This window comes from Gopherus evgoodei, chromosome 1 (assembly GCF_007399415.2).
Source record: "Gopherus evgoodei ecotype Sinaloan lineage chromosome 1, rGopEvg1_v1.p, whole genome shotgun sequence".
NCBI lineage: Eukaryota > Metazoa > Chordata > Testudines > Testudinidae > Gopherus > Gopherus evgoodei.
In genome coordinates, this window is record NC_044322.1 from 44,565,795 (window position 1) to 44,588,492 (window position 22,698).

The 22,698-nt window shown below is 40.5% G+C and overlaps 1 protein-coding gene and 1 long non-coding RNA gene across 9 annotated transcripts in view; one reads left to right on the plus strand and one right to left on the minus strand.

Annotated features, from left to right (window-relative positions):
* The window catches only part of FRY (FRY microtubule binding protein), a 388,433-nt gene that overhangs the window by 141,113 nt on the left and 224,622 nt on the right, over positions 1-22,698 (plus strand). For all 8 annotated transcript variants that reach the window (XM_030563058.1, XM_030563048.1, XM_030563011.1 and 5 more), the window contains one exon: positions 13,059-13,112. In XM_030563058.1, the coding sequence (XP_030418918.1) occupies positions 13,059-13,112 (54 nt within the window). The remainder of the gene's footprint in view (positions 1-13,058; positions 13,113-22,698) is intronic.
* LOC115651843 lies at positions 1,783-22,549 on the minus strand. The gene is made up of 3 exons (XR_004000463.1): positions 22,535-22,549; positions 18,788-18,796; positions 1,783-1,884 (listed from the first exon to the last, which is right to left on the minus strand). It is a non-coding gene; the product is annotated as an uncharacterized LOC115651843 (long non-coding RNA).

The window sequence follows — 22,698 nt, forward strand, 5'->3', positions numbered from 1 at the left end:
ACCAGCAGTTGCATTGTCCTTAACCCAGTACTGCAACAACCGCCCTCCATAAGTGACCCATTTTTGGATCCTGGAATTGACAAGACTCCTTAAAAGAAAAGAAAAGAAACAACTTGTAAGCTGGAGCCAAAAATCTCCATTTCGCCAACCACATCACATTCCAAAGTTCCAGAGAGCCAGAGGCATCTGCTCAGGTTCAATGCTAGCCCCTGGTGTAAGCTTACAAAATCTGTCAAACTGGAAATGAGGCAAGGCGTCTGCTATGCCATCATCCATGCCCAGCACGTACTTTGAAGAAAAACAGATGTTGAAGGTTAAGCATTGTAGAACAAACGCCCTTGCCAACTTCATAACCCTGTGCGATCTGGAAGTTTGGCAATTGATAACCTGTACCACTGCCAGGTTGTCGCACCAGAAGCACACCCTTTTTTTACCTAGCTCCGATCCCCAAATCACCACCGCAACTAAAATGGGGAAAAATTCAAGAAGGTCATGTCACGCACAACCTTGTTTTATGTCCAGGTGGTGGGCCATTTTTGTGCACACCAATTGCCTTGATAAAACACCCCAAAACCTGCTCCTCCTGCCACATCTGAGCGGATTTTTAACCTCCTTTGTAATAACCATTCCTTCCTCCACCATGATACCCCATTAAATCGACTCAGAAAACTTTCCCACACCCCTAAGTTTTCCTTTATCTCTCTAGTGACTGTATGTAATGGTGTGGCCTGGCTATGCCAGCCATTGCCGCTGCCAGCCAGGCCCAAAATGCCTGCCTCCCAGGCAACAACCTTGCAAGCGAAGTTCAGGTGCCCCGAAATAGATTGCAGTTCCTGCAGCCTGAGTTTTTTAGCCCCCAGTGCTCTCTGGAGCAACCCTGTTAGCTCCTGAAGCTTATCCTGAGGGAGCCAAGATACACCCTCCCTGGAGTCCAGCTCAGTGCCCACGTAGATCAATGTAGTGGAAGGGCCTTCTGTTTTCTCCTCTGCTAGAGGTACCCCCAACTCTTTAGCCAGGGCCTGAAATGTGTCCAACAGGTGAACACACTCATTTGACCCAGCTCACCCTGCGAACAAAATCATCCAAGTAATGCACCACTTGGTTTAGTCCCGCTGTCCGCATCACTGCCCAATGCAACATTGTACTGAATTTCTCAAAAGCTGCACAGGATACTGAACAGCCCATGGGCATAGCCTTTTCATTAACAAAGCCACCTTGTGAGTGTGACAGGCGATGAATAAATCAATATGTCCCTGGGGTCTTCTTGGGGACCAACCCCAGGGGAGAAACTCTCAAATGTGCTATAGGCAATTGATTAAATGGCCCAGCTATCCTGCCCTCCTGTTGTAGCCATTGTTGCAAGGTATTTATCTGCCCTTCATTCTTCAACCACTATTCCAGAAGACATGCTTCCATGCTGATGATGCTCATTACAAAAAAAAGTGTTAATTAAATTTGTGACTTAATTCCTTGGGGGAAAATTGTATGTTTCCTGCTCCGCAGTTTTCCCCACATTCTGCCATATATTTCGTGTTATGGCAGTCTCGGATGACGAACCAGCGTATGTTGTTCAATTTAAGAACACTTTCACTGTAGATTTGACAGAACACAAGGAAGGTACCAATATGAGATTTCTAAAGATAGCTACAGCACTTGACCCAAGGTTTAAGACTCTGAAGTGCCTTCCAAAATCGAAGAGGGACAAGGTATAGAATATGCTGTCAGAAATCTTTAAAAAGTGACACTCCAATGTGGAAACTACAGAAACCAAACCACCAAAAAAGAAAATCAACCTTCAGTTGGTGGCATTTGACTCAGATGATGAAAGTGAAGGTGCTTCAGTCCGCACTGCTGTGGATCATTATCAGGCAGAACCCACCTGTTCTATTTATTCAGAACAAAAGCATTGCGGAGAAAACATATCTAGAAAACATTAAATAGCTTACATGCGTGTCTAGCTTAGTAGGTGTCACCCATCTTTCCTGTGGAAACCCTGGAAGGTTTCAGAGTACTTCAAGTCCTCTCAGAAGACTTCCTCCACACCTTCCTTTGCTTCTCTGCAGGTCTTGACTGGAGGGCATCACACACTGCCAACACCAGAGGGTGTGGTAAGGGACTTTTGGACCCACTGCCCTCCCCCCACAGACCCTCCCTATAGAATAGACTTTGCATGTGTATTTAGTGGCCAAACTTGAGGTGATTTCGATAAGCTCTTTTAAAAATATGGGATTTAGAATAAATAGTTGAATCATGTTTTTAAAAGTGTTCTAATGCTTCTTTTTATGTACATCCTATTTCAAAAGCAACTTGTCCTAGAAACTTCTAAAAATTCTTGATGCGAACTTGAGCACGTGGCAAACTTTACATTGGAAAAAGGCATATCAGTGAAATGTTCATTGGTGAACTAGGAATGTCAGACTCCTCTGCTAGGCTGCTTGTAGTGGACTTTTAAAGAGGGCTAAATGTATGGTGAAGATCTCAGCTTTCATTTTAAAAAAAGGTGTCTCACTCTGTTTTGACATTCAGATTTGAATGAAGTTATAAAGTACTACTACTCACGTGTTATTTTTGAGAGACTTCCTTTATTTACAGGATATGGAAAAAACACCGACACAGTAAGAAGTTCTTAGTGAGTCGTCATTACTGAAATTGTTACATTGTTCATTCTTGCATTGCACACCTAGTGGGTTCAAGAATAGTTTCTAATATAGTAATCTTGTTTCTCTCTTAAATACGTTTACAGTTTACGCCACGTTTGCTTTAGCATGAATACTGAGTATTAATTTGACACTTGGGCATGTTTGATCAATTTTTTCTGATCCTTCAATTACTTAAAATTAATTATTCTCATGGATAGAACTTCTGAACATCCACATTAAAAATGTTGTTAGTAGAAGGTATGTGTAATACACCACTTATCAAGAATATAGTGACTGGAGGCAAAAGTGAACCTGTAATATGTGAGGTGACGGCATAATCTATCACTGATTTAGAACAATATTAGATTACTTTCTTGGAATGCTGGTGAAATGGATACCAGAGTAGTAAGACTGGGAACTAGAGAGTAAAAACCTGTACATAAAGCAGAATTGTAGCTCTCTCACAATTTTTAAATCCTGTAATACAATAGATGGGACCAAGCTTATCATTCCATTTATCCTCATGAGTAAAGTAGAAGGATTTTTAAAAAGACGAATGATTTCATGAATAGGAGGAGGGATAATTTCATGACATTGATCAGTTAAACTTTGAAGCCATCCTCTTTGTACTAGCATTCCTCGGTTTCAGTGTAATAACTATAACTGAAACGTATGTTGACTTGATTTTACTAAACTAAACAGTATTTTGGGGATATTATAATGTTGTCACATTTATATGGCATCCCTCATATGGACTCAGAAATAAGTAATCACCAGTTTCCTCTATCTGAAGTATGTATAAGGGAGCCTGTTGAAGTTATCGTTGCATTTTTTTATACTTTTCAAAAGGAAATTCTTCTTTGACAGTTTTGGTTTTTATAATTTTGTATAATACAAAGTTGATGTTTTCGTGGAAACGTGAACATTAAATTATGTTCATATCCATTTTGTTCTGCTTTTGGTTGATATTTTATTTTGCCATATGTTGTGACACAGAGGCCCATTGGTGATTCACTGCACTGTGTCAGCAACTCTTGCAGGCCTGACAAACTCACTATGCCTGACACATTGCTGTCATAGAGTTTATCTATAAAGAATGTTGTATGATCTATCAAAAGGAAGCCAGTTACACACTGGTAATTAATATCATTGTGAAATGTATGTATTAACACTATATGAGAAATTATGGATACTTACTGATATGATGCTTCCAGACAGGAGGGCAGGTGGTTATCTCCCTGTTGCTAATGTAACCTGATCGTGGTGAAGTCAGAGGAAAACAGGAGGAGCAAATTAAGAGTAGTGTGAAAAGAAACAGTATGGGTAGCATTGTGCCTGCATACTAGTTGGGGAGAACTTTGTCTTGATGTACACATCAAAAGAATATATTTCAAAGATTTTCTGAACTATAAGAAGCAGGGGAAGGAACCCTTTTGTTACCCATCACTGAGGGAACAAAGAGGTCAGTGCTCTTTGCATCCATGAATGATAGATCCCCAGCCATGTTGATTGGTGACACTAAGAATTGGCTGTAAGTGAGAAAAACTGCTGTAGACAGAGATTGGAGCCTGCTAAGGTTATAATGTAGTCTCTTAGAAGTGTGTTATTCATTTGGGTTTTTTTGTAACCATTTCTGTTTTGATTACCTTTGCTTAGTATCTCTTAAATTTCTGTTTTTATTAATAAATTTATTCTTGGTTTTACTATAAATTCATCTCAGTGCTGTAATATTAAAGTGTGCATCCTCAGCTGAGCTAACAGGCTGGTGTTGTAGACAGAGAGTTTGGTGATTTCTCCAGTGACAGAGGCTGGATACTGCAGAAGAATGCTCTCCAAAGATTGAGGTGCTCCTAATGCTGACCTGCAAGGCCAGGATAGGACTGAGTAGAGTGCTTGAGTGGTGGAAACGATTGTACTGGTATTGTACTGGAGCTAACACCCATCTACCACAAGATAGACTCCTTCACACTGGAGATGAGCTAACAAGATCATCCATAGTCCCAGCACCCCAAGAAAGCATCACATCTGTGTAGTATTGCAAAAATTATATTCCATGGCCAGTTTTGTTCATTTCACTGTCTGAGCACCATTATCCCTAATACATGGCACTACAGACAGTATCTGGTTATTAATAGGCGCTTAGCAGAGCATCAGGTCAAGCTCAAGCATTCTAATGCCATTGCACTGAAATAGTGATTTTTTAAAAAAAGTTATGTGATCAGGTGATTTAGAAAGAGATTTTGAATACACGGGACATTAATCACCTACTTTTCAACAAAAGCAGCAAAGAATCCTGTGGCACCTTATAGACTAACAGACGTTTTGGATCTGCTTTTACAGATCCAGACTAACACGGCTACCCCTCTGATACTTTTCAACAGTTTCAAGAGAGACTGTGCATTTAACTGAGAGATCTGGGCCATTGTAAGGACTGGAACTTTAATATTCCAAACAGACTTCCTCATGTAAGAAGTAAAGACAATTCACAAAATGTAAGAAAGCAAATAGGAGACTGGAGTGCCTCCTGAAAGAAGTTCAAAATTATTTTCATTACAGCAGACCTGTAAGGCTACTTACTCCTTTCAAGACTACCTTTTGGATCTGCCATTTTGTGAGACTTCTTATCTGGCTAGAGTAAGACTAGCACACACAGCCTTCGGAAGGTTCTTGAAATCATCATGTTTTCAGTCACTCTTCGAAATACAGGTTACACTTTACAAACCAGCTGTGCACCAACCTGACGGCGATAGGATTTCTGATCTTTGTAAAAGTAATAAGTAATGACAGGCCTAAAAATTTAATTGGCACTGCCAATAGAAATGGCACAATTCTGTGTGGTGCTGACTCTGATCATCTTCCACAAAAAGCTGACCACTTTCAATTCCCATTGAAGTGAATGGGAGATGAGCATGCTGAGCACCTCATGGGATTTGGACATTCATTGGTATTGTTGAAGAAAGCATGTTTTTCTGTGTTTAAAATATAATGCTTCTTTTAACGTGTTTTAGATAAAAACAGCTTTAGTAATTGAAAGTGGCCTGTGCATATTACATTTTAAATTAAAGTGAAATACAGAGCTCCATCATTTTTTTAATGGTCCCTTCTACTCCCATTTCTTTTTGGTGACTCCCCCATATTCAGGGAATCCCCAAGAGAGAATATGTAGCCTGTTTCCATTTTGTATCAGAATATTCTTGTGTTTAGAAAGCTTTTATAAGAAAATAGGTTTTATCTATGTTAGTAACAGTACAAAGCTGCAGTTATGTGTTAGTTGTGTGCATAATGGAAGTGGCTGGCATTTTAAGTGGAACAATATATCATTGTAATATATTGACAAAATGAATTCTAATATGCACTGCTACATCCCATTGTTTATTTTTCATGTGTCCCTGAACTCTGAATTTTGTGAAAGGTGTTTGGAAAAACATGTACCTCTCTAAATTTTCCCAGTTATATTTGTGTGTTGACCTGGAAAGTAGGAAGAGGTTTATGATGTTTAAAAAAAACCTTAAAAATTAAGGAAAAAATTCTTTCTGATCTCCACTGCTTATCTCTGATGTATATTAATGTCAATGGATGTTTCACATGTGAAACAAATGCAACATATGCAACTGAGAGCAGCACTTCAGGTAAGAAATAAGAATGTTAATAATTAAAAATGGGAATATTTTTGTTAAGGACTCCATTTTTCTGAAATTATCTGACGGTTTCCACAATCCAGAATGCTGAGGGTTATTTCAGATGAATCAAACCCTTCTTTATTCATATTTTCTGTGGCTGTAATTCTTGGCTCCTTATTCAACCTACCTATTCATACAGGAATTGGAAGACCTTTCTGTATAATAAAGCTATAGAAGCTCAGATGGAATGGACATTTTATATAAAAGAGCATCTCTGTCATTTCTGAAGAGGGTGGACAAAAAAAAGGTTCCCTGAGGCTGAATTTTTTTTTTTTATTAAATTCATCCATAGGGCAGATAAACTGCTATAAAATCTACTGCTCATCAACGGCTTCATTTAATTGTATTTTTTAATCTTCAATAGAAGCAATACATCTTTACTGTATATAATAGCTTTCATACAAACTGAATCTGAAATACTTCATATAATTAATAAATAACTTTAGAGTTAAATCTGTAGTAACAGAGCCATATAATAAGGGAGAACTACATAGTCAACAGTAATAGAGGATGAGAGAAACTGAGATAATAGGCAAAGGAGGAAAAGTTGTTTTGAGAAGAGAGTTTAAAAGATATAGAGTGACTGAGATGTGCTAACACAGGAAGGCCGTCCTAGATAACAGGAGCTTCAGAAGGTCACTCCAGCCAGGTCACTCAGCGTCCCCCACTTCCGGGATATAGTCCTTCACAGTCTCTGTCACTCCCACAGTGACCCCAACAGTCTTCCAGTTCACTGCCCTGCCAGTATCACTTCCCCAGTGGCAAATAGGGGAACCCAGGCCAGGTCTCTAGTCTGGATTCCAGCCCAGAGACTCTACCACATGCAGATAAATCCTGTTCAGTCTCCAGCCTTGCTTCTTACTGCCTCGTCTGCTTCTCACTCCTGCATTCTCCCCTGTCTGGGGTTTGCTGGCCTCTCTACTCCCTACTGTGTGGGCTGCTTGTCTCTCTAGTCCCCTGTCACACCTCTCTTCTCCTAGAGAGTGACTGCAGATTGTCTCCCTGCAGCCCCTTTCTGCTATCAGCTCCCTGGATTTATAGAAGTCCCACCTGTTCCCACACAGGTGAGCTTCCCCTAATTATGGCTTTCCTCTCAGCCTTCAGCCTAATGGGTTAATTAGCTCCTGTGGCCTCCATTAACCCCTTCAGGGCTAGTGTGGGGCAGACACCCCCTCACAGGTATTCTATAGAAGTGATATAAAACACTGCATTCTAAATTAGCGTTACTGCAGTGAGGGTGTGAGGCCTTGTCTACACTACCAGGGTAAGTCAGCCTAAGTTAGCGTTACTCCAGCTATCTGAGTAACGTAGCTGCAGTCGACATAGCCTAGGTTGACTCAATGCATCAATGGGAGATGCTCCCTCATCAACATACCTTACTCTTTTCGTTCCGGTGGAGTATTGGAGTCGACCAGAGAGTGCTCTGTGGTTGTCAACCCCCGCTGCATACATTGCAGCAGCATCGATACCCGGTAAGTGTAAACATGGCCTTCATGTGGAATGATACGGTATTATTTCCAAAGGGTGGGTGAAGCTTTATTGCAGCGTGGAGCCACTAACACAGAACTTGCAAGACCTGAATTTTAATTAGTTTCTCCAAACATTGTGCTCCTGCCTCATATTCAGGACACACTGTTTACTTAATCATTATATTTTCTTGAATTTTTTGTACAATTAAGTCTGAGATTTACAATACATCTTAAAATATTTATGCTATGTCCTTTTTTGATGTTAAAGGGTTATTATTTGCTTCAGAGACATATTAAGTAAGCAAACATTGGTGGTTCAAACTTTTATTAGAATATTATTGCATACAGTTCTGAAACAGTGGATCTTTCCTCCTCTAGTTTATGGTTGGAAAGCAAACAGATTCTGTTAGTGTTTACATTTTTATTTTTTGAAAAGCATAGATTTTGTAATAATCATTTTTGATTAGCTGTAGAGGCAAAAGCCAGTGGTAGAGGTATAAGTACACACTGTTGCATTGAGGTAAGGTTAACTTGGTCAAAAAGCAATTGATTGTCAGCTGCAAAACAAGGATTTGTTCTCGTGCTGTGGTGTAAGCAAGCCAGTCAGTGAGATAGATGGTTTAAGAGCAATTTGATGATAGGGAGCATTTGAACTAAGACAGATTGCTAAGTGCTTTAGGCAACTAATATTGTCCAAGATGTCAAGCTATTGAACTGTTAGTCTGGTTCATCTTATAGTGAGTTATTAGATCCTTCAATTAAAAAAAAAAAACTTCTGCTTTTTGGAATTGATTACTGTTGAGTATTCTGTCTGAAGGAAATTACCACCCAAAGTGAAATTCAACACATGACCTCTTGGTTTAAATAGGTTTTCCAACTACAGGATCAGAGTTTCCCTCAAAACCCTAAAGGGTATTGTCCTCAGCTTTCTTTCATTTTGGCTCCCACACGCTCCCAATTTTGAAATCCTCTAACATAAAAACATAAGAACGGCCATTCTGGATCAGACCAAAGGTCCATCTAGCCCAGTATCCTGTCTTCCAATAGTGGCCAATTGCCAGGTGCCCCAGAGGGAATGAACAGAACAGGTAATCATCAAGTGATCCATTCTGTGTTGCTCATTCCCATCTTTATCATTTAGTCCAACTATTATTGTGCTGGTTAGTATCAATTTGTATAAAAACAGTGCTAATATGCCATAACTAAGATTAGGGACCCATTGTTCTAGGCACTCTACATATATATAGTTAGAAACAGTCCCTGGTCCTAAGAACTTAGGCCAAGATTTTTAAGGGTATTTGGGTGCCCTCACAGTCTAAATAGTTAAGACAGACAATTGATGGGAGAAAGGGATTGTCTATTAATTACTATTAATTATGACCACTTTACAGATGAGGAAATGAGGCACAGAGTGATGAAGTGACTTGCCCACGGACACTCTGAGATCTGTGGCAGAGCTGGGATTTGAATATCAAAATTCTGTACATTTTTTCACTTCTAAATTTCCCCACATAGTAAGATCATTTGTTGGATTGTTCCTAGCTCTTCACTAGAATCTTGAGGAAACCCTTTATATTTTGAAAAAAAATTAAATACTTGGTTTGGAATGTCTGCTGCCTCCCTTTTCAGTGTGCCTCAACTGACAATACACGTGTTACCCAAATATGAGATGCAGTTGAGTGGGGAAAGGCTGAGCCCTTGCACAAATGAATGGGGTTAGTACTGTGATTTTTGGCACCCTTTTCTCCCAGCTACTGTTTGTATTATCACTAAGAGGCATAATGAACACATCTGGTACAAATGCCAATAAGCTGCCACAAAACTCTTAATAAAGGTTATTGTGCCACCAGTATACTTGGAAAGGTCACTTTATAGATTGAAGTAGCCGCTGCCTAATGGGAAATATTGAGCATTGTACTGGGCAAAGCAGTGACTAAACACTCAGTAGAAACAACTTGTTCATTTCTCTCCTTTCTAGGCAGTCAGGGGATACTTTGTTGACTCTTTAGAAAGCCTCGTTTCCAGGTAGCAATTAGACCATATCAGCATAATTAATTATCAAATCAGTCAACAAATTATACGAAATAATATTCTCCCCAAAATAGCATTCATAAATGAAAATCCTTTTCACTTAGATAACTCCTTCCATCCTAGCATCTCAAAGTGTTTTAGAAACATTAATGAATTATGTCTCACATGCATTATGTCTATTTTATTAACAAACTGACACACAGACAGGTTAAGCAGCTTGCACAAAGTTATACAGAAATTATTTTCTGAAGTGTGTGATAATACCTAGATCTCCTGATCGTGGAAAAGAGGGACATACTTGGTTTTGGGAGAGTGGGAGAAAAAGGCTGCTGACAAATGATTCAGGCACAGAGACATGGACTGTTCACCAGGAGAACTTAAAATTCAATGCACAGTTGCAGGGATCACATATTTTTCAGCCTGTCCTGTAGTTTTTCCACAGACTTAGGTGGGAGAATCCTATACTACAATACAGAAGCATGTGCCTCCATGCCTTGTGGGGTCTTTTATCTGCACTTCTGTTCAGCACATTCACATTTTATACAGTGCTGGTTATGTTTCGGCTGCTGCATAAATAACAATAGTAATAGATATTTGCAGTGCTGTTGTAGCCACATTGGTCTCAGGATGAGATGGGTGAGGTACTGTTTTTATTGGACCAACTGCTGTTGGTGGAAGGTACAAGCTTTTAAGTTACACAGAGCTCTTTCTCAGGTCTGGAGAAGGAAGCCGAGGCTCTGAACTAAATACAAGTTGGGACAGATTGTTAAGCAGAAGGGGTAACACATGTTGGAAGTGGACACTTGAAATGAAGTGGGCAATTGGGGGTTAGATTATTATGCATAAAGGATTTGAAGTAATAGATACATTTTATATATTCCATAAGGAAACAGAAGTTAGACATGTACTTAAATGATTTGAGATTTTAAATGATTTATTATTATTTATTTATTTTTAAAGTTAAACCTAGATTCTCACTCCTATACTTGACATTTTTCTGCTGTAATTTCTTACTGGATGCAAAGTTCTCTAGGCAATTATTTTTGACCATGATCATTTAAAAAAGAAAAGAAAAAGGTTTTACACATAACACTCAATCTCTCTGCAGAAATACAATATAAAATATAGTAATCAAATGTAAAAAAAATTAACATTTTAAAAATTCACCAAAACACTCTATTCTCATAAGCAAAAAAGTGAGTCCATTTATTAACTAATGTGACAGTGAATTTCATTCAGAGTGACTCCACTAACTAAATCTAAAATGTTTTTCTGATTCCCACTTTTTTCCCATAAACGTAGTCTTCAAATAGCCTATCATGTCTCTTTGTCTGTCTGGGAGCGCTCTCTGGGATAGTATCTGAGTGTCCCACAATCTTAAATGCATTTTGTCTGAGACAATCCTGTGAGATAGGGGAAACAGTATCATCTCTGTTTTACAGATGTGGAACTGAAGCACAGATATATGAAGTGATTTACCTAAGATCATAGAGGGAGTCTGTAAAAGAGCCAGTAATTTAACCCAGGTCTGTTGGGTCCCAACTCCAGTGCATTAAACACAAACCATTTTACCTCTCTGATAAGATTACACATTTGTAATAGAGGCCCATAGTGTTTGCAAAGCCCACAAGAAAAATTCAGAACTTACAAAAAAAACCAAAACACCAAGGAGTTTAGTGGCACTGAAAGAATTCCAGTATAACCTTATACGCTGGTCCAGTGAAAATTTTTCTTATCCATTCAAATCAATAATGTTGTCACTTCACTTTACTCACTCTTGCTTGTTTTTTCCTCTCCTGTAGACCTCATACCTGTGTTATTGGTCAGTAAATGGCCATTGAGTGCTGGGTTATAAAGTTATAGGAGAAAAAGTTCATTGTTCTTAAAAAGAAAAATGTATTTTTTCTGGAAAAATACCACATTTAAAAATCTCTTGTAAATTATGTAGTATAGCGTTCCTGTCCGTTCATTAGTTCAGTTTTGCGTGATCCTTGGGTTGTGGACCAGACTGACGTTGTGTACAGAGTCGCCAAGCCATAGTGGGGTTTTTGTTTCACCTTCCCCACAACAGGTTCATGGGGGTGAGGGCTTAGTGGGGGTGAGCATGGAATGAGAGCTAGGCTATGATGTTGCAACTCATTATGTAAACATAGGGAAGATGCCCAGTGCAGGTATTCCATAGGGAAGGGATACAGTGATCAGATAAATGGTTGCGAAAAGGATTTAAAGTAGGTATCTGTTAAAGGAGCAGAAATGGGGCCTCCTATGACTGGCATGGCAGGGAGCCAATCTGCCCCCAGCCCACCTTAACCCTAATTTGAAGGTGGGGGATGATAAGGTCCCAGCAGCAGGTTGGCTGGGGACCAGGATGATCGAAACCCCCCAGGTAGATATTGAAATGGAGCTACTTGCACTGTACATTTGTATCTGCCAGGTGCTCCCAGACAGTTGATAATAAAGTTTCAGTCTAAGTAAAACCACATCCAGTGTTTCCTGTCCTCCTTCCGGGAGGGAAACATTCCTTCCCAGCCCCTCCCTCAAGAAAACAGCTGCTAGTGCAGTGCCCACAGAAGAGCCTGAGCAAACCTGGTATTTTGCCACTTTCATGTGTGGGAGGGTGCGTGCTGCTCTGCTTAGTCTGAGTGAAAGAGAGGCTTCTCTCACCTGGCTTACATCTGTATTATTTCTGCTCTCTTTTGGTCACCTGGTGGACGAGTCAGCGTTCCCACACTGACCTGCTCTGCATCTGCAGCAGCATCAGTGCGTCTGTTCTTAAAGAGGTTTACTCCTCCCCACAGCAGGCCAGACAATTGCCCTCCACTTAAGGTCCAGGGCAGTCATTTTTGTATTGCAAACTACTTTCCTTGGCAAAAAAGGTATCCTATAGTTAAAGACAGTACCTACAATACGTATAGGAGGAAACACTGGAATTCATTTCAGATCTCTTGTATAGTTGACTGTTGAGTAATTGAAGCACAATCTTATTCAATCATAATACATTTTAGTCATTTTTCTTTAAAAGAAAAAAATACTGAAAGGAGCTATTCCAATGTTAATAAATGTGCGTGGATATGTCGTCTTTTGTGTGTGCATGAAGTAAACAGCTTTTCCCCCCCACAGTAGGTGGGAAGGGAGAAGCTATCTGGATAGAATGGTAATAGAAATGGAATAGTAGTGTTGCTAGAACATCTCAAAAGGTGTCTCTTAAATAATATATATTTTTTAATATTTAATTTTAGGAAAAGCCTCTGACCAAATCTCTGCAACGAGGAGAAGATACCCAGTTTGATCAAGTAAGTGATATCTAACTCAAGAACATTTCTTTCTTGTTGCTTTTGTTTACCATGACAAAATCTGGGCATTTGTAGGCTAGCCTAGTGTACAATGGTTTGCCAGGCAGGCAATTAAAGTCTCTCATTCTACTTGAGGCTGTAGAACTGAAAGTGCTCTGTCTAATCATCTGCCTTAGGAATTAGGAGCAATTTCCATTTCTTTCAAACTTAATATTTGTCACTACAAGTTTCTAATTTTTTTTCCGCACATTCAATATCTATGTATTATTTCCTGTGGATTTTTTCTGATGTGATTCGTGAGACGAACATCATATCTTCTGGGAACATTCCAAACAGATGGACATCTGGTTCAATGTTAGAAATAAGATGAAAGAGTTATTTTGGGGCTGTAGCCCCAAATTCCTATTTTATGCTGTTAGTAAATCAGAACACTTCTAAAAGATTTGGATTTCGGAATACTAGTCATTGCAGTCATTTTAATCAGTTTTTTTAATCAGTAGGGCTGTGATCATGCATAATTTATGTGCATGCTTAACTTTATGCATTGTGAGTGATCTCACAGACATTAAAGTTAAACTTGTACGCGAGTCTTTTCAGGATTGGCCGGGGCCTATCATTGCAAAAATAAATACCCACTAGAGAAATGTTATTAGTAGGAAGGAAGATAATTAACAGAAATAAAATTATTTACTTCCTCTAATAGATTAACACAAAATAGATCATTTGAGGAAAAATGGGCCAAGTGGGGTGAACTGGTTAAAAAATAAATAATTTCATGTATTAGATTTTGCTTTTTTGTTGTATACTGCTTAATAAGAAAATAAATTCTGCTGTCCTAAATAAATCATCATTGCTGAGGTAAAGATCAGAAAAAATATGTAGTAATAAAAGATCAAGTTTATGTATATGCAGGATACCAGAACCCACAAAATTAATTCTTAGGATACATTTAGTGAATCTCCTTTTAAATTGATCTGGTTAACTTAAAAGTAACTTATAAACAAACACATTTCTTTAATTATGTTACTGATTATACTTTGGATTATGCAAAATGAAAGAATTTTAAAAAAGTCAACTTGTCTATGTCTATGCTCTTTGTTATTTTTTATTTTCTCAGTTTGCAAAATGAAAATCAATTAATTCAATTTCATTTTTGTTTATAATCAGTTTCTCTGTAATGACTTTAGTGCAGCAGTGTTTGATTGTAAACATTGCAGAGAAATACCTGTTTTTTTTAATGCAACTGTTTTGTGTTCATTGTGGAGACAATTCTATAGGTCTTAAATGTTATTAAAGCATGATTTTCACAAAATTTTAATTATGGGCCTAATTTAAAAGCCTAAATCGCTTTCCTAACAAAATGAGGTAAAATTACTTAAAAGCCTATAGGTGCTTTTGAATTCCAATACCAATTTTTTTGGTTCTACAATCTCAATTTCCTATTTTTATGACTATTTTCTTGTTCCCCTTGCTATGAGAGAAGAGACTCTCACAAACAGAAGAAAAAGTTATAAGTAATTAAATAATGAAGGCACCAATATATAAACTCTTAGGGCCAAATCCAGCAAAAACTTGAGCACATGCTTATCTTTATGCACTCTGAATACTTCTATTGACTTCATTAGGTAGTGTCATCAGCAGGTTTCGCATGTGCCTACGTATTATCTGCAGGCTTTAGGGTTAAGCAAATTGTGTTCCTTTATTAGGATAAATTAAAATTCTTATGCATCTCCTAGCTGTTGCTACAGTGACAGATAAAAGTTTGAACAGCACCTGTTAAGTCAAGGTTGATTAATGAGGACATACGGTGCTTACTAGAGTAAACCAGCCATGCATTTCCAAGTTGTAACAGGTGTTGAATCTGAAACTGGTGAAGGGGGGAGAAAGATAAAGACATAAACAAGCTTTGAAATACATAGCAGCTGTATACAATTCTAACTACATATCTGTCCCTATATATATTATAGACAGAGCTGGTAGCAAAGTCTGTAGTTAAGCATGCTTGACACTTCCTGTTACAAGACCCCGTTTTCAGTTGCTTAAAAAACTTTGAAAACCTTAGAACTGTCCAGGCTGAAATTTTCCAGGCCAGCTGTCTGCCTCAGGCAGAATTGTTTGGGAAAGTTTCAGCCAAAATGGTATAGCCATTTCTAAGAATGAGATTAGGGAGAAACACATTGTTTTGCCCATGTTAAAACATTCTTAAAACTCTTTTGCATAGAAATACTAGTGTCTCTGTGCTTTGGAGCAGGGACTCTGGCTTAGTCTCAGGTATCTCTCTCTTACCACCTTCATTAAAATCTGCCCAATTTTGGCCAAATTCTAAAAGTCTTTAAGTATGTCTACATTGCCGTCAGAGGTGTGACTGCAGCATGATTAGACATACCCCAAGATGGCTTTTATGTAGCCAATTCAAATAAGAATAGCAGTAAAGTTAGAGCAGCATGGGCTGCCACTTGAGTATGTACTTCTATGTCTACACTGCAAGTAAGCAACTGTGGCTGGCCATGTCAGCTGACTTGGGTTCACGGGTCTATAAAACTGCAAACTGTCCCTCCCCTGCAGCCACAGCTGATTGGTCCCTCCTTTGCAGCTGCAGCTGCTGGATCCTGCCCTCCCAGGTCCTGGCTCCCAGCCCTGGGGAGGGGGAAAGTCACGCAGGGAGGTGCTGGCAGATGGGCTGGTGATGCATCCTGGACCTGCACTTGCTGCCCTGCCACCTTGACAGGGAGTGACACTGCCTCCACCTTGAGTGTAAGGCTGCAGGTACCCCCTCCAGTACTCCCCAGGTAACCCTCTAAGTACACACACACCCCTCCAGCACCCCAGCTATTGTCTCCCAGTTCCCCCATTCCCCTCCAGCAGTGTCCTCTTTTGGGGAACCTGAGATATGATAACCCTAATATGTCAGAGGAATCGCTGTGCAGATCTAAAAAGCAGAAGCCTGTTTCTTTTATGTTTTACACTTGTAATAAATGTAAGTGAAGGAAACCATCAAAATAGAAAATAGAAACTAATATAAATAAAAGGCTAAACAATATGCTAATTAGACTCAACAGCTGTCCGTTGTTTATGACAACTTTGAGGTGGTGGATAATGTGGTGATAATCACCAGCAAAATTAGTATTCCCATTCCACAGTATGTCTGCAAGAGATAGTACATGAGTAATCACATCAGTATTATGATTGCATTCATCTTCCTGAACAGCTGCGTTACCAGAATTGACCCTCTTTGTTTTCATTTTTTCCCTTTTGCTTCTTCAGTCTTGCACAGCAGTCCTGTTCACTACTGGAAGGGTGCACAGTAGAGAAAGGATGAGGAGATTATGTTTATAGGACTTCAGGAGCTGGTGTGGGCCCTTAATCACAGATTTGGGTATAAAACAATGTGGAAAGAACCACTTCAGGAGACAAATTCAAGGGTCATAGGTTCAAAAATTAATTTACAGTACACTAAAAATAAATGTTATTTTGTTTAAAATTTATCTTGGTGCCAAAGTAGCTATCAGCTCTCCAGAATGAAGGTAAAGTAGGTAAAATCACCCATCAATAAACTCACGGATGCTGAGCTGGTTTTTGAACTGAGACCACAAACCATAACTAACAGGTCTAATTTTATCCTTACCAGCTTTAAGAATTTCCCTTTATGTACATATTTCCGGAGACTTTTAAGTGCACATGAGAGAATACTGCTTAGAACTAAGATGCTAATAAAAGAAATCTACACTATCAGAAAGCCACTATTTGCTCTTCATATTGAATCTTGGTCCTTTTTTCATGAGGGAATTAGCTTTTTTTGAAAGTGTGGCCTTTGCAGAAAGAAGGTGATTTATGTGTCTTAAAGGCACTTATAGCCAGGGCCGCCCAGAGGATTCAGGGGGCCTGGGGTCCTCGGCGGCAGGGGGTCCCCGCTTCAGCAGTAATTCGGCGGCAGGGGGTTCTTCCGTTCCAGGACCGCTGCTGAAGTGCCCTGAAGACCCGCAGCGGGGGGCTCCCGCCGCCGAATTACCGCCAAGGGCCAGCTCTTCGGCAGCGGGTCCTGGGGCGGAAGGACCCCCCACCGTGCGTCTTTGGGGCACTTCGGTGGCGGGTCCCAGCAGAAGGACTCCCTGCTGCCGAATTACCACCAAAAACCTGGAGCGAAAGCAGCTCCAGGGGCCTGGGCCCCATGAGAATTTTCCAGAGCCCCCGGAGCGAATGAAGGACTCTGCTCCAGGGGCCCCGAAAAACTCTCGTTGGGGCCCCTGCAGGGCCCATGGCCTGGGGCAAATTGCCCCTCTTGCCTCCTCTCCCCCTTCTGGGCGGCCCTGCTTATAGCATGTAACTTCCTCGGATAAGAGCACAATGCAGCGCATCATCTTCTACTACAGTCTATAGAATTTGAAGAAGGAATTTTTTTTTAGTTTCTCTTCTAGTTTTTAAATATTAGGGTTGAAATCATGGTTCCACTGAAGTCAATGGGGGTTTTGCCATTGACTCCAATGAATCAGGGTTTCATCCTAGATCTTACTTTACTAAGGCCTGTTTTGCTTATAGTTACGTTTCCATTATAGACCTTTATTTTGGCCTATTTTCCCTACTCTAATATGAGGGAAGTGCAAGAAACCTTTAACAAAGGAAAAGCATTCTTATATAACTATGCGTATCTGAAATGTATCTAAGAAGATAACTTATGACTAAATTCTGCTCTCAGTCATACTGGTGTCAATGCAAAATGACTCCACTGACTTCTGAGTTATTTTGCATTTATACCAGTATGATTGAGAGCAGAATTTGTCCTACAGTATGCAAGACAAAACAATAGTTCCAACTCTGTATTATTAAAATGACAGTAAAATTCATATGTATGAAAACATGTTATAAGCAAAATGAAAAAAATAGAAGCTAAGTTCCAAAATATTAATGATATAATTGGAAATTGAGCTAGTAGTGAATATAACTGCTGTTAAATTTATCACTTTTATGGTAAAATAATATTTGAAATATAAAAATGCAGATTAATTCAGTCATTAATATACTATCAATACATTTTCTTTCATTTTCAGTTGATTAGTATAATAAGACTTTTATGAAAAACTGTGTAAGTTGTAGCGAACTGTCTAGAGCAAAGTTTCATTAAATTTATTTTTTCAAATTATGCCAAAATAAATATTAAGGAAGCATTTACATAAAGAACATTTAACGCTCTATGAACACAGGGTTTAAACAGTTCTGTGCCTGTGTAGCCCTCAGATCCTTAAACTGTACAGTATGTCGTTCATTTATGATGGAATAACACGATCATGCAACAAGGACATATTTGTACATCTGTACACTCCCTTTCAGCAACAGCACAGACCTAGAATTCATCTCACCTCTGGATTTGCTTCCCATAAATGAAGGAGTTGAGTAAGCAACATGCTGGCTAGACTTTCCTCCCTTCCTGTTCTCTGAGAACCAGGACTTTGCAAATTCCACCCTTCCTTCCTGCCTTAAAAGAGCAATGACAGAAAGATTAAAAAAGCTATATTGACCTTTTATCCATACTAAAGACACTCACTCTAAATTTACCAGTGAAAGTATGGCATGTGGGTATTTACAAAGAATTACTTTGACTTTTTATGGTGAGTAAAATCATTATAGTTGAGATTTGAAGAATAGCACTGACGCACACTATGGGGAATGTGCAGTTACACCTAATTCAGCTACATAAAGCTGAATTTTATGATCTTGAGATATTTCAGTGTCAATTATGTATTTTTCCTTATGGGCACGACAGTTAGCGTGAAACGCACAATTTTCCAAAAAGTGTATTATCCTTTCAAAATGAAATATCCACACATTAGTGTTAGCTTTCATAATTAACTATTAATAAATAACCTTCGAGTAGTGTCCCTATGGGTGCTCCACTTCAAGTGTGCATGCTCCCCACATGCTTTTAATCAGAGATTTTCATTAGCAGTGTCCATTCCCTTCACATCTTTGTACCCTGCACTGAGGCTATCTAGCGCTGCCTGGGTGAACTACCCTCAGTTCCTTCTCAACTGTCTCAGTCTGAGACTAAGCTTTAGCATGACTACCCTGTGCATACTTTGGCTAAAAGGTTTTTTCTAGTTGGCCAAAGCAATGAAGTTGTGGAACTAGTGCAGTGGTCCCCAACCTTTTCTGGGTGTCGAGCACCAGACGACGAGCCACCAAGGACCGTGGCCAGCGGACAAGCATCCGCCGAAATGCCTCCGAGAAGCGGCAACGTCAAGAGGCATCGCCGCCGAAATGCCGCTGAAGTAGCGTCATCAAGAGGCTTTGCTGCCGAAATGCCGCCGAAAATCAGCGTTTCAGCAGCGGTGCCTCTTGGTGAGCATTTTGGCGGCGATGCCTCTTGGTGACACTGCTTTTCGGTGGATGCTTGTCCGCCAGCCAGTATGCAGGCGCACATAGATGCCCTGGTGGGCGCTATTGCACTCACAACCACCGCGTTTGGGACCACTGAACTAGTGCATAAACCATTGCATAAACATTTCAGCAATGTACCTCCCAGGCATTCAAAACATCATGGTTGATGCTTTCACCAGACACTTCTTCCGGGACTACAAATGGGAGGTGGACTCTAGGATATTCAACAGCATGTTTCAAACTTGCGGATTTCAAGAAGTGGAACTCTTTGCCACCTCCATGAACAGAAAGTGTTGTCTGTTCGTTGAAAAGGGGATCTAGACTGCCATTCTCTGGGGGATGCCTTCCTTCTATCTGGAATGAAAGGACTGTTCTATGCATTTCCCCCAGTGCCTCTGATATTGAGGGTAATGGACAAAATCAGATGGGGCAAAGCCAGGGTTATTCTAATCATCCCAACGAGGCCAAGACTGGCTGGTGTCCTTACCTGTTTCACCTGTCCCTCTGTCCAGCAATCAAGTTTCCAGTCATCCCTCATCTCTTCTTCCAGGATGCCAGTTGATGCTTCATCCCAACCTAGGCATTCTCCATTTTCAGGCATAGCTCCTCAATGGTTCTGTAACCGGGCGGCCTCACCCCTGTGGCACCTCCTGCTGGTCACTTTGGGAATTAGCTCAAATTCCAGCTCAGAGCGCCCTCTGCAGGCCAGTAATCCACCTGTCCTGGCTGGCCCCCGTGTCACTTCCTGGACCCGGTGCCCTTTTACATGGCTTTCTGCCCCCTGGCAGCAACCCTTTTTCCTTAGGGTTTCCCCTCCCTGGGAACCCCCCACCTTCTATCCCCACTTTGCTTCAGTATTGGCTACTGCCAGTCATTGTCTAGCCCCACACCCTGGGGCAAACTGCAGATTCAGCCACTCATCATCAGTAAAGGGGTTTGGACCTGTTGCCTTGGCCTACCCCTGAGTTGCATCCTGCAATCCCAGTAACTCTTGGCCTAATACTAGCCCGCAGCCTGGGGCTTTCCAGGCAGGAGCTCCCCAGCTCTGCTGCCTTTCCCCAGCCCTGCTCCATGCTAGGTACCTTGTCTAGTTCCCAGCAGCCAGGCCCTTCTCCCTCTACAGCCAGAGGAAGACTCTTTTTGCTTCTGGCTCCCCTGGCCTTCGTATACAGCCTTATTGCTCAGTTTGGGGTGTGGCCCCCAGCTGCAGCCACTTCCCCCAATCAGCCCAGCCTAAAAGGCTGCTTTCTCCAGCCCCAGCCCTTATCCAGGGCTGTTTTAACCCTTTCAGGGCCAGAGCAGTGGTCCACCCTGCTACAGGTTCACATAGCTAGAGTCTGCCTGTTCTGCAGGGGTACAACAGGTGTTATTAAACAGTAGGAAAGAATCTACCTGAAATACTTACCTTCAATAGTGGAAAAGATTTATCCATTGTGGTGAACTTCACGACTTGCACCCAAATCTTCCTCACTCTCAGTTATCCTGGATTACATGATGCAACTGAAGAAAACAAGATTATCAAACAACTCAGTCAAGATTCACATGGCTGCCATAACAGCCTTTCTTTCCCCAGTTGAAGGGTTCTCAGTGTTTGCTCACTCAACAACTCTAAGGTTTATCAAAGGATTGGAGAACCTTTTCCCTCAAGGGAAAGACCTCACTCCAGCTTGGGATCTTGGTCTAATTTTCAGATGTCTCACAATACCTCCCTTTGAACCAATGGCTACCTGCTCTTTACTGAACTTGTCTATGAAGAGAGCCTTTTTGGTAGCCATTACATTGGCCCAAAGAGTCAGAGAAATTGAGGCTTTAATGGTAGATTCTCTTCAAGGACAAGATTTCTGTATGTCCACATCTTAAATTCCTACATAAGATGTCATCCGAGTTTCATTTTAATCAGTCCATTCATTTACCATGTTTTCCCCCCAAAACCACATCATTCCAAACAGGAGGCTTCCTTCCATACCTTAGATGTCAGAAGAGTATTGACCTTCTATCTAGATAGGACCAAGCCACTCTGGAGGTCTCCTGTTTGTTTCCATTGCAGAAAGATCTAAAGGATCCACAGTCTCCACCCAGAGTCTATGAAGGTGGATAACTGAATGTGTTATTGCATGTTATGATGTGGCCAGCATTCAAACTCCTTCTAAAGTGTTAGTGCACTCTACAACATCACAATCAACATCTGTGGCATTACTTAAAGATGTTCCAGTATCTGAGATCTGCAGAGCCACTACACCATCTTCAGTACATACCTTCTCCAAGCACTATGCCTTGGTCCATGCCTCTAGATCCAATACATCAGCTGGCCATGTGCTACTGTCTTCAGTTCTGGACCCGATTATGAAGATGCCTCGTCCTTGCAGGGATACTGCTTTGGAGGCATCTGGTGTGAAGCACCCATAGGGACACTACTAGAAGAAGTTGTTATTCACCCTGTGCAGTAACTGTAGTTCTTTGAGATCTGTGTCCCTAGGGGTGCTACATTACCTCCCCTCGTTCCCCTCTGCTTCAGAGTTTCCTCTGTGGGACTTGGGACTGAGAACAGTTCACTCACACAGCCCTATGGAGCCTTGGTGCAAGGCAGGAGGACATAAAGGATGCATGCGCAGTCCGGATGGATACTGCTAACGAAAATCTCTGATTGAAAGTATGTGGGGCACACGGGCACTTAAAGTGAAGCACTCATAGGGACACACATCTCAAAGAACTACAGTTAGTGCACAGGGTAAGTAACCTCTCCTTTTCTTTCAGTGCATACAATATCTGAGATCTAAACCCTTGTTTATTTAAAAGTAAATGAAAAAAATGTACTGAATTATTCATGTTTTTTTATACATCAGGCAGTAAAGTGGCTCTGAAAATGCCCATCAATGGAAGCTCCATGAGGTTTTTGTGTGATTGACAAGCACAAATTTAAAAAGGTGTGGCTTCTGTAAAAGGCTGCATTAGTTTCCCTCATCTTCCATGACTTCTCCATGCTGCATGCACACCACAATCTGGTAGCTCTTCTCCTGATAGCCTCAGACACTAATTTGGCAGTGGTGAACGTGATGTAAAAAAGACTAGCAAGAACATACATAAGAGTCCCCAACTTTTGAGTAGGCAAGCTGTTACTGTTATTTATTTGATAGCTGTGTCAGTCATCCCAGAAGACATTTAACAATATGTGCTGCTCGTATGATAATAATTATTAAACAACCATCTACCAGGA